The 12,855-nt window shown below is 45.0% G+C and overlaps 1 protein-coding gene across 1 annotated transcript in view; it reads right to left on the reverse strand.

The window, feature by feature from the left end:
• The window catches only part of ELL (elongation factor for RNA polymerase II), a 131,811-nt gene that overhangs the window by 65,667 nt on the left and 53,289 nt on the right, over window positions 1-12,855 (reverse strand). The window contains exons 2-3 of the mRNA XM_073546153.1: window positions 4,590-4,637; window positions 3,186-3,307 (exon numbers count right to left, since the gene is read on the reverse strand). Coding sequence (XP_073402254.1) covers window positions 3,186-3,307; window positions 4,590-4,637 — 170 coding nt within the window. The remainder of the gene's footprint in view (window positions 1-3,185; window positions 3,308-4,589; window positions 4,638-12,855) is intronic.

A 12,855-nucleotide genomic window follows, 5' to 3' on the forward strand; every position in this document is an offset into this window, starting at 1 on the left:
GGAGAGAGGTACTCTTACCCCCAGTGGCATTGGCTATCATGGTGTCCAACTTTTCGCCGAAAAGTCTTCCAGTAAGATACAGAAGTCGCGTGAGGGACTTCTTTGGGGCCGCATCCGCTTTCCATTCTCGCAGCCAGAGGATGCGTCGGATCGTGATGGCGTTTGATGCTATTCCCGCTACACCTCTGGCGGAATCCAGGGCTGCATGAATTATGTAGTCTGCTACCACTGCCATCTGGACCGCTTGGTCCGAGAGTTCAGGATTTGAAGCCTGAAGACCCTCCTGTAGTTTTTTGGCCCAAGCCAGGATGGCCTTGGCTGCCCAAACTGAAGCAAACGCAGGGCCCAGAGAGGCGCCTGCCGCTTCGAAAATAGAACGAGCCATGCGTTCTACTTGCCGGTCTGCTGCGTCCCTGAGGGTTGAGCTATCCGGCAGAGAGAGTAAAGTCTGCGCTGCTAGCCTAGAAACCGGAGGGTCCACTTCAGGTGGATCTGTCCATTGTTTGGTGTCTTTCTGTGGGAAGGGGTACTTCGCTTCCAAATATTTGCGATTAGCGAATTTTTTGTCAGGCTGCGCAAACTGTTTGGTAAGTATTTTCTCAAACTCATCGTGATTAGGGAAGACCTTAGGTGGTTTTTGAACACTTTCGAAGCAAATCCTCTGTTCTGGGACTTCCGGGAGCGACTCTGGAATTTTTAGCACCCGATGAATGGCAGAAATTATGTCCTCAACTAGCGCTGTATTGCTAGGGGGAGAAGGTACCACGGACCTGACCGTTTCATTATCTGAGTCGGAGTCACAGATACCCTCCGAATCCTGTGCCTCACTAAGGTGATCCCTGGAGGGCGACCTGGGGCGGGGGTCTTCTGTGGTGGGGGATCCCTGTGGTAAATTGCACTGTCTGTGGCAGGGGACTGCCCAGGAGACCTGGAATGACGCTGTCTCTCCCTAGAGGGGGGACGACCTTGTGCTATAGTGCGACTCAGGTGACCAAGACCTGTGGGTCCGCTTACGTCTGTGAGAGTCGGAAGCAGCATGTTCCTGAAACAAGCTGTCCGTTTGCTGTGTACCGTCCATAGCCGGGGCCCGACTCTGCAGAGCTTGCAGTAATGTAGCAGTTAGGTTGTCTATGGACTGTGACATAGACAGACATCTGAGTTGCCCATTCCGGTGTGGCCTGTGACACTGAAGCGTCAGTAGGGACTCCCTGGGGTTCTGACCCAGAGTTCTGGATGCAGTCCCAGCAGTGCGGATACGTGCTGCCACTAGGGAGCGTGGCTTTGCAGGCTGTACAGAATGCATAGAAACATTCCTGCCTGGTTCTCTTCCTTGAGCCCGGCATAGTGCACAGAGGCTGGCTATAAGGGATCGTACAGGGGTGGCTACGCAGAGGGAACCCACAGAAAGCCTTATAGGAAGTATAGATTCACAGCTGAGTAATGAGAACCCAGCTGTGAGCTTACCCCACCGGTGTGCCCCTAGGTCCAGCGCCGACAGATCCCAGTTCTGTGCCCCCCGGAGACCGCTGTGATGCTCCTCTCCTGGATCTCATCCAGAAAAAATGGCCACCGGGGTTCTGAGGAGAGGGAGGAGGGGGCGGAGAGCTGAAAAGGGCGCGCTGGGCTGTGTAAAAACGCCCCCTTTCTGCATCAATCCGCCCCTTCTATGACACTCCAGTGTGTCATTTTGGTCATCCGGGGGGCGGGGAAAAGGCGGCGGCTTCAGCTAGGCCGAAGCCGCGGCCTAAATTAGAAGCCTGATGCCCAGGAGGGCTCCAGAGCGGCGCGGTAGTCCGGGGGGGGGGGGCGGATTTGCACCAGACCCCCCCAGAATGGTCAACTGGATAGCGGTGGGGGTAGCAGGGGTAGCGGTTTTTGTATGGGGGGCCCCTGAAGCGCTATGGAGCCGCTGCTGTTGCAGAGACAGGGACGCAGAAAAGCCCTGTCTCTGCTGTGCCATCCAGTCCGCACCCTCCCCCGGCCCCAACAGGATCCTTCAGCCAGCCTGGGGTCCCTGGAAGCTGCGAAATGCTGCCTGATCTCCGACCCTACCTGAGGCATCTCAACCTAATACCCCCTGCGGGGGATTAGGGAGGGTGTGTCTGTCACCGTCAGGGGGTCTTCATCCTCGCCTCAACCCAGACCCCTTAAAGGGGTTGGGGAAGGAGGGGGGTCTCGACCTCGAACCAGGACCCGAGGGACTGGGGAGGGAGCGACATGGGGAAAAACCACCTCGACCTCAACCGGGTACCCCTAATAGGGGACCGAGGAGGGAGCCATGCCGGGAGTCTCGCTGGAGACCCACTTTTCTTCATCTGTATTTCCGGTGAAAAAAAGGAAAAAAAAAACGGAAGAAAAAAAAGGTGTGCCTCCTTGCGACACTAAGCAAAAACTGGAGAAGGCTGACGCCGTCCAGGGGTGTATACTGCAGAGGAGGAGCCAAAGTTAATCTTTTTCAGATTATGCATAGTGTCGCCTCCTAGTGGACAGCAGCATAACACCAAGGTTCTGTGTCCCCCAATTAGGCGACAGAGTAATTATGTTCGGCGAAAGGTACAAAAAATTCTAAGGCATGAAATATACTAATTAGACATACCTAATAAAACTGTAAAAACTATTATGAAGTGGCTTCAACTTGGCACAACAGTGACATTACCTAGAACTGGACGACCCTCAAATAGTGGTGAAAAGAAAAGAAAATTGGCACTTGGAAAAACAAGCTACGTTCTGATGAGACCAAGGCTGAACTTTTTGACCATAAGTTCAAAAGGTACATCTGGCTTAACGCCACCAATACTCATCACCAAAAGAACACCATACCTACAGTGAATCATGGTGGAGGCAACATTATGCTTTGAGGCAGTTTTGCAGCAGTAGGGACTCAGGCTTTAGTCAAGGAGGGGGGAAATATTGGAATTACCGTACCAAATATCAGGCAGTTTTGCAACAAAACCTTCAAGCCTTTGCTAAAAAGCTGAAGAGGAATTTCACCTTTCAGAATGACAACAGCTGAAAAGTACACTTCCAAATGAAGAAAATAATGGCATCGCCAAAAGATGATCACAGATTTGGAATGCCTCAGCAACACCCTTAGGGTGTAGCGGGACAATGTAAAATTTGGTTTTTCTGAAGTATGACAACACACAGAATGTAATTAAAATGGTTACAAAGTGGAAATGGCTCACCTTTGAACATACTGCTGGATGCAATCAAAGCTCCCTTGAGGGCTATCCCTGCCAACATTAGACAGATAGAAAGTGAAGGTTCGCACTTCCGTAGGACAGTCCGGTCGCGGGATAGTTATTTGCTGTATAGGAAATAAATACAGCTTCAAAATTTATGACAAAGCACACATTACATGAATATATAATGCACTAAAAAACGCCATAAAACAGATGTATACAACACAAGAGCAGCTTGATAGAAAATCGGATGAGTGCAGGAAAGGCGAAGGGACCACTGGGCTACTTTTTATAATGCAAACTGTTCACCTAACTTAGAATAAAATCAATGCAAAAAATGTAACAAACTTTGTAATACATCTTATCAAATAAGTCTGCAATTCTCTACATTTATGAGCCACTTCATCCCCTACCCCTTGAATGCAACATTCACTCTGACAATGAGCTAAAATCGCTCTTGCTCAAGAAAAGAATGACTGGCAGCACAGTGAGGTGTCAGGCTCAGTTTAGGTGCCAAGTCCTCATCCCTTTGTAACGGTATATCTGAAACCCCTCATCTGTTCAGGACATGCGCCGTGACAAAAAGCTAACCTGCTAACAGATGGCCTTCAGCTATGATCCGTACTCAGACTTCAATGCTGGAAATCAAAATCTGCTAAAGTATACAGTAGTTAGAAGAAAAATGATAATGCAGCATGCCTCAAAAGCTGTCGGGTCTTCAGCTGCACAATGTGAAGGGCATCATTTAAAAGCACATTTATATTATTAAAGTACAAGAAGCAGTTAGGGCAGTGGAGCAAAAAACCCACAGAAATGACAGCTAGGTACTGCTTGTGGCTCACACAATACTAGCACAAGTCACAAAGTGAAACACTGCAGGAGAACTAAAACCAACAAGAGCATTTCAGGCTTTTTGGTTATGCAAATCAAATTACTTTGTAAACTCAAAAGTATTAGACTTGGCTAGGGATCACTAGAAGATCATAAAAGTAATGGAAAACATATCTACCGAAAAATATGCAAGTACTAGAATTTTTTTTTTCCAAACAATATACAGAGACATACAACAGAAAGCTGCAAGGGCTAGGATGTGCTGGAATAGCCATGGCTGGGAAAAAATAGCACTACCATTAAGATATCCATGACAGGCTTCAAAAACCCCTTTTACAAAGTTCTGGTGACACGTCTCCGGTTGTCCTCAACAGGACTGGAAGTAAGGACATCATGTCCAACTCCCTACAGCCAAACAGACCTCAACTGTTAAGTAAATGACTTCTAGTCCTGGTGGAGACCTCCTTTAACATACATTCATACACAAATGTCAACTTATCTAGAATAAAACTTACATTTAGAACAATGGAATCTGTATTAGGAAAAAAAAAAAATAAATAAAAATCAGAATCTTACCCCCTGGGTACCTTGGAATCGAATGGCTGGCTTCAAAGCTACAGAGTCCTGGAAGACAAAAGTATGGTTTAAAATTTTTATGAAAAATGAATTACATGTAACCATGTGTGCTAAAGTGCCCTCCATGCAGCAAAAGGTGAAGTGGCAAAATTCTGGCCGCCTGCTACAATCAAATAGTTTATATACGGCAATAGAAAATCTTTAGGACAGAACACATCACATACCACGTGGTCCTAGGCCTATGTAACCGGACCACCAAAGGCAATAGCCATAGAAATACTCCCACCAGATTGTAAACATGCATCTTTACAACCAAATAGTTTAGCAGCCTACAGCAGGGTTCCCCAACTCCAGTCCTCAAGGCCCACCAACAGATCATGTTTTCAGGATTTCCTTTGTATTGCACTGAAAAACTTTGATGGGAGTGTTTCTTTAAAGTCGGTTTCCTATAAAACCTTTGAAAAGTGAAAACTATATTTAAACACCACCTGCACTACCCATATAGCAGGGCTGTGGAGTCGGAGCCCATTTTGGTGGAGTCGGAGTCATGGTAATTGAGGAGTCAGGAGGTTTGGCTTACCGACTCCACAGTCCTGGTATGAGGGAGTCCCGAGTCAAGGAAATTGAGTCGTCGGAGGTTTGGCTTACCGAATCCACAGCCCTGCCATATACTATGGTAAGCATAGTATATTTCAGAGTAAAGTACTTTTTTTCCCTCAAAACCATAAAACTAAAATAAAAATAAAAGATTGCTAAAAAAATATTTGGAAAAAATGCAGTAAAAAGTTAGGCTTATAACCCAATGAAGAAAGTCAAGTCATTTTTGTTCTGGTTGCTATGGGCAACAACTACAGTCTTTTTGTTGGAAAGTTTTGCCTAAGGAGGAACTACCACCAGGTGAAAAATGGACAGTTTGCTTTTTTAATCCAGCATACGGGCTTTTTTATATAATGTAATTTTTATAGTCTTTACAAGGAGTCGTTGCTCACCAGAATCTATGGGTACGCGTCTTTCGGCTGCTCTGCATTTTTACCCTGTGAGCCATGCCCCCCCTGCAGACCACAAAAATTAACACCAAATACAAAGAACCAAATCTCTGGAACCATATAGAGGCGGATTTCTAAAAAAACTAAGACTATTGGGGAGCAGAGGGAATACAATAGGAGCAAAAACTGGTCAGGTTTTCATCAGTGGTAGGTCCTATTTAAAAGTGCCTAAAAATCCAACTGATTATACAAGATCAACCTCCATATTAGGAATGGATTGCCAGCTCAGAATAAAAAATGCAAACATGACTAGACACTTTGCTATAGTTTGATATCGGACATACACAGCCAGATTATGGCAATGTACCCAACCAGCCTGACACTATAAAGGCTGAACACGGGGGTTCCCCAGGGACTGTCTGCTGAAAAAACACCTGCTGAGTTTCCCCATAAAACCCTAGATAGAATTACTGAAAGCCTTTACATCCCACCACGTGTGAATAATCGGCACCAGCGTGGTGAGAGTTTCAGGAAGTGAAATCGTGAAGACCTAGAAACAGCTACACATCATGGTTCCTAAGACTATGTCTCACACCATCCAACAATCTCCACTCAATTCCTCTTCCGACAATCCTGTAACCTGGCCTGCAGGGTCTCTCAACCAACAGAAGACAGCCATTGCTACCTGATCGAGCGTTACTACTATGGGGTATTCAGACAGTTCCGACAAATCCACAGAATATGTTCCACTGGAACGTAAAGTCCTGCCTTGTTACACAGTAAGCATGAGCAATTATTTGCAGAACACCCTTAAAAAGTCAACAAAGAACCATTTGTGTGCTGAACCCTCCAGCCATAGTAGCCCAAGAAATGTGGATATGACATGTGCCAACTAGCTCTTCCTTTATTTCCCATGGCTTCTCTCAAAAACACTGAAAATGGCAAGCTGAGCCAAATTCTAACAGTGTGTATATTGCTCTATTTGGATAGGACATGCTACAGTGTCCGAAAAAAATCTGTCCTGGACGGAAATATAGTCATCAAGACCTGATGTCCTTGCCTCAAAGTCCATACCAGACTGAGAAAAACTTTCAAAAAGGATACCACCGATCTCCAGCCACCTACGCAATATATACATCCCAACCAAACCAATCAGTGCACAAATTTCTTCCTCTATGGGACTGACTGGAACTCTGGCGTTAAACCCGTTACTCTTTCTTAGGCAGGGAAGAAGGAGGAGAGCGTCCCCCTACCTGGGAACAGGAGTCACTGGCCCGATTTCTTAGAATCCTCGGAGGAGGTTTTAAACATAGCCCCTACCAAACAGATATTGTCCTTCACATGAAATGGCACAACCTTGCTCTGGGGCTTGAATATCCTCCGGCCAGCACTTCAACGACAATTCCCTACGAGCCGTGTCTGAAAGTTCAACTGATCTATCTGCTAGTCACACAGAGCCAGCCGCAGCATCTGATAGAGATGCTGCTGTTCCCCACATGAGTGGGATAAGACATTGTCCCTCGCCACATTGTCCTTCACCTGAGCTTCTAGGTGATCTAACAGATCATTCAAGATCATTCAAGATCTAGCAGTACATGTTGCTGCCACCACTGGTTTTAGGGCTCCGGCTGATGTCACTCACGTACCCCTGAGAAAAAGGTCTGCTTTTTTCCTTAGCATCTCCATATCATCAAAGGGGAGGGCAAATTTTTAAGATGCTTTTGTTATGGCCACAAGAAGCTTAGGAGCCTTTTCCCAGATGGACTAAGAAGCCTCATCAAAAGGATAGCTCCTTTCAAACGATGGGGGAAGAGAGCCTCTCTTCTCTGGTCTCTTCCACTCCTTCTGGACTAGTAATACCGAGAGAACAAATTGGTGCCTGTAGTCGCTAAAAATGTAAACTTTATTGAAAACACCAATATAAAATCAATAGCAGTTAACAGCGTAGCACAATGCAGGGCCACATAATGCATAAGCATGGTTAAATCACATGTCACTGGTGTTATACCAAAAAACAGTCTAGGAAATTGTTTAAAGTACAGCAATAATTACTCCAAAAACAAAGCTTTGATAGTCTAATGTATATACTGCATAGTGCAAGTTTATGGTCTGTCTGCCAATTGTACAGGAAGACCTGTGAACAAGAAGATTACTAAAAAGTAATTTACTTATCCTAATAACGGTTATGGAATGTAGTCCTGGGGCTCCAACGTGTGTTTCACCCCTGCTTCATCAGGGGTCTCCCTGAGATCATGATTTTGATAATTTATGCTTTTCATGTCGGTTGTTAGTAGTGCCTGGATCTTTTCATTTAGAGGAAATGTTCTACGTCTCCTCTGATCTAGGCCCCCAAACCAATATCTTGCACAGACTTCAGGGTTTGAATTAACTATCCCCATTGTGGCTCTGACCAGTTTATCAGTCTCTTCTACTGAGCAACAGTGATGCCCCAGATTGCTGTCTGATGAAGAAGCTGACGAGGAGGAATCTGAGGCGCAGTCATCATTATCTGATCTACTACCAGCGTTTGATACAGGTACGTCAACCCTGCTCCCTGTTACAGGTTCCCGTTACAGGTTTTTTATCATGTAGGTTTCTGGTTCTTGAAGTGTAGATTCCCTCTCTCGTGGTGGTTGAGAAATCTATTTAACCATTTCAAATGAGGGAGATTTTAAAATTTTTGCATCTCCATTTTTTCCTCCCCTCTTTCATAAAGTCATAACTTATTTTTCCATTGACCAAGGCCCGTCAGGGCGTATTTTTGGCGATAAGAATTGTAGTTTTGCATTACCACACTTATTTTACTATGTAATGTACTGAAAAGGGTAAAAGAATTCCCAGAACCACATAATGAAGGAAAAAACGAAAAAATTCTGGTAGTGATTTGAGGTTTTGCATTTATGGTGATTATTGTGTGGCAAAAACTACCTGCCAACATGATTTCCAAGGTCAGTACCATATTACCATATAGTGATAGCAAACTGGTTGCCCTGACAACTAGTGATGAGCGAGTATGCTTGGTACTCAATATTTCCGAGCATGATCAGATGATCTCCGAGTAGTTTGGGCGTGCTCGGAGATATAGTTTGTGTCGCCGCAGCTGCGTGATTTGTGGCTGCTAGACAGCCTGAATACATGTGGGGATTGCCTCTTTGTTAGGAAATACCTACTTGTATTCAGGCTGTCTAGCAGCCGCAAATCATGCAGCTATTGCGACAGAATCTAAAGCTCCGAGCACGCCCAAACTACTCGGAGATCACCTGATCATGCTCGGAAATCTCGAGTAACGAGCATACTCGCTCATCATTACTGACAACCTATCGGCACTCATCGTTTGCGGTGCGTGGAGGCAAATGAAAACCAATGCACTATTATCATGCTATTTAAATGCCACTATCGGTGACTGACAGCATCTAAATGGTTAAACAGTAATCAGAACAAGCATCTCCTGGGAATGGTGCGGGCTCAGCTACTGAGCTCTATACTGGCACACGACATGTGAGAGACAATTACAGCACATGTCATGAAGGGGTTAATGTATACAGTTTGAAGTGTTATAAACCTGCTGACAGATGCACTTTAAGTAACCGAGGAACAGCGGGGTGCAACCGATCTGCATCGGATACAGGATATATACACACATAGCCAGAAGTGCAGCTGACACTGTGTACCCTGCTACGTATAGACGGCATAGCATAGCCTTAGTGCAATGTAGGAGACGTTTCAGCAACCTGTGAGGAAATCCTGGCCGACATGCTCAGAAAACCTTCATGCATTCATCACCTTCCAGTGCCGTGAGGCCAGGGTGACAGCAGACGCAGCGCTCACATCAGACTCCAGGAATTTTGCTCTACCGTCTGTAAAGTATTACTCATCAGTTACTGTATATGTCTGTGATGCCACCAAGCGCACGCACGCAGAGGACTGTGCCGAGACGTAGGAAGGCTACGTGACGTGTGCAGCTGGCAATGACTGACAGTAGTAGGGGCAGAGATCTATAAGGCTGTGTTCACACACAGCGTTTTTTTAGCGGTTTTTACCCCGGTTTTCACTATAAAACCGCTATAAAACCGCTAAAAATAAGCTGCACAGTCATTTCTATGCATTTTGCACTTTTTGTGCACATTGATGAGTTTTTTTACCGTGAAAAAACCGCATCGCAGTAAAAACCGCAGCATGCACATTAATTTTGCGTTTTTTTCCGCGGTTTAGGCTTCTCCCATGCTTTTAGAAACCGCTGCGGTAAAAAACGCATCAAAAACGCATCAAAACCGCGCAAAAAACGCACAAAAACTGCCGCGGAAAAATAGGTGCGGTTTCTGGGACGGGATTCAGGTTTTTGTGCAGAAATTTTCTGCAACGTGTGCACATACCCTAAGGGAGGCTGCATTGCAGAAGAGCTGGACACACAACCAAGAGGAATGGCAGGCAGAACCTTTAACCCTGTCATGACCAAGCAATTTTTCATTTTTTTCCCTTACCTTCCTCTAAGACCAATAACTAGCTTAGAACACAACACACACTTTCCCTCCCCCCCAAACATTTCATTGCAATTCTGCCATTGCATTTATGGTTCTCTTTTTATATGAAGCTCATTGTGTGGCTATAAGCAAACACGCACATTTTATTTTCTATTTAAAAAGGTGGTGTCCACTACTCTGACAAACCCTTCTGATCCCATTTCCCTCCAGTAAAATAAGACCTATATTCTCCTCCAGTGCTGGCGCTGTTCCAGCGGTGTTGGCACTGGCTCTCCCGGAGCTTCCCTGACATTATGTCACGTGACCCCTGCAGCCTAACATCTGAGGCTTCACTCTCCTTGAACAAGTGACGACATCTGCCGGAAGTGAATGTCAATTACGTCTGTAAGAGAGGAAAGTGAAGCCAGCGCCAATTGGCTGCAGGGATCACTTGACATAACTTCACCCGAGCCACAGGAGAGACGGTGCCAACACTGCTGGAATGACAGCAGCACTGAAGGGGAGTATGTGTCATTTTACTGGGGGGAAACACAGGGATTCAGAAGGGTTTGCTTCTCTGCAGAAATTATCAGCCATTATCAAAATTCTCAATTGAGGTAAAATCTGGATTCAATGAAGACGGACTTTCCCATTACTGAGAGGAGATGGCCGCTGCTACTAATGAGATTCTGTGTAGACGGGAGGAGCTCTGCCTGTAGCTCCTCCTTCCTACAAGATACATATAATTGTATCTATGGCAACCTCCATCTCCTCAGTAATGGGAAAGTCCATCTTCATTGAATACAGATTTTACCTCAATTGAGAATTTGATAATGGCTGATCTGTATTGGCAGAGAAAGCAGATTTCTCTGAAAGGAAAAAACTGTATAATATCTTCTGTACTATTGACAAATGACAGTTACGCTTTAGGTTTCTGCATAACGAAGGCAATGATCAGAACACTTATTACAGAGCCCATGCCCCCTACAAGCCATGTGCTTGGTTTATACTGTCAGTTTAGGCCGACAGGTGCCATCTAACCCCTTCCAACATTACAGAGTTTACATTAAATGGCCAGTATCAGTCTAAGAGCTGCATCTGAAGCCAACGTGTGCCCCCCCCTGCTGTTGACCATTTAACTTGCTGACAGTGGCATTAAATGAACATGCGCCAGTGCATCACCCACACAACCTGATCACAGGTAACCAACTGGATTCTATGACAGATGACTCCTTTCGCTGTCATCTTTGTGCCCCAGTGCAGCTCAGATATAGGCAGAGACAGATATTTTCACTCTATACTGCAGTTCTGTTGTATGCACTATACATTCCCCTGTAAGAAAAAACAACAACCCACATTTGGTGGTGCTGCGTTTGTAGAAGCCAGATCTAATAAAATATGGAATTAATAAGCCCAATAAGTAAAGAGAAAAAAATTAAACTGCCAGATAAATTAGGTAGCAATAAAAAAGTAACAGCTGACCACAGCCCCATCAACAGAAAAATATAAATTATGTTTTGGGTCTTGGAAAACGACGCAACGGACATGTGCTACGTCCAAAGCGCTGCCAATTCCTGAACATGTGCACATAACTAATGCAAGTCTTTAGTGAAATCTGCACATTATAAGGGTACTTACAAAAGAAGTTGAAATATGCAGATTTGTAAAACACACTGCAAGTCAGTTTACGAGGCGTAAAAAAACAAAACAGTGGGCATGAGATTTCTATAAATCCTATCCACTTTGCTGGATATCAGTCAAAAGACCACCAAAACCTCATCATAGGAACATAACCTTCAGGGGAATGTGTCACCAGTTCTTCGCTACCTCATCAGAGAGCAGCATAACATAGGAAGAGAGACCTGGATGTCAGCGATGCATCACTTAGCTCACTGGGTGCGCAGTTGTGACACAGTTTTAGATGTAACATGAAACAGAGCTGAGAAAGCTAACCCTGCCAACACCAGGCTCTCCCATGTACATCGCCTATTGACAGTGAGCTGCTTAGCAGAGGAGGGAGTGTGGTCAAACTAGCAAGAGCGTGAGCTCTAGAGAAGGCATTGATACTCTCCAGGTGATAAAACCTTCACTGTAAGTAAACAGTGCACAGCCTGATAAGTGACATCCTTGTAATTGGTGTTTCAGCCCCTAATTACAAGTAATAGTTATTATAGTAAGACATCACGTATTTCTCTTTTAATTATAATCAGATGATGTCTTAATATTATGATTACTTGTAATTAGGGGTACGTTGGTGATATACATGTTTTTTTCTTACACCAGTTAAATTAGTAATTGGTGAGCAGTCTCAGGTTAACTATCAAACCTGCTGACATATTCCCTTAACCCCTTCACGACCTATGACACATATACACACGTCAAAAGTAGTGTTCCTGCATTCCATACGGGCTCCGGCGCTGAGCCAGCATGTTGTCCGGCACATGACAGCCAATTTCATCAGCTGACATGGGTCCCTAAGAGCCGTGGATAGAATCGCAATCCACCTGCAGCTGTTAACATGTTAAATGCCGCTGTAAATCTACAACAGAGGTATTTAACATGGCTGCGCCGGAAGCGCGTCTCTAACCCAGCCCATCGGCACCCCTGTCACATGACCACAGAGCGCCGATGGGTTGACATGATAATCTGGGGTCTGCAGGAGACCCCTGTGGTTGTCATTGCTGCTGTATGAGCAGCGTTCACAGAAGATTATAAATTCTGCTATGTGTAGCACAAGCAATCAGAAGATTGCAACTTAAAGTCTCCTAAGAAGACTATTGAAGTAATAAAGAAGAGTTTAAAAATATAAAAATATTAAAA

Source organism: Dendrobates tinctorius, unplaced genomic scaffold, assembly GCF_039654945.1.
Source record: "Dendrobates tinctorius isolate UK_male_01 unplaced genomic scaffold, ASM3965494v1 ptg000011l, whole genome shotgun sequence".
NCBI lineage: Eukaryota > Metazoa > Chordata > Amphibia > Anura > Dendrobatidae > Dendrobates > Dendrobates tinctorius.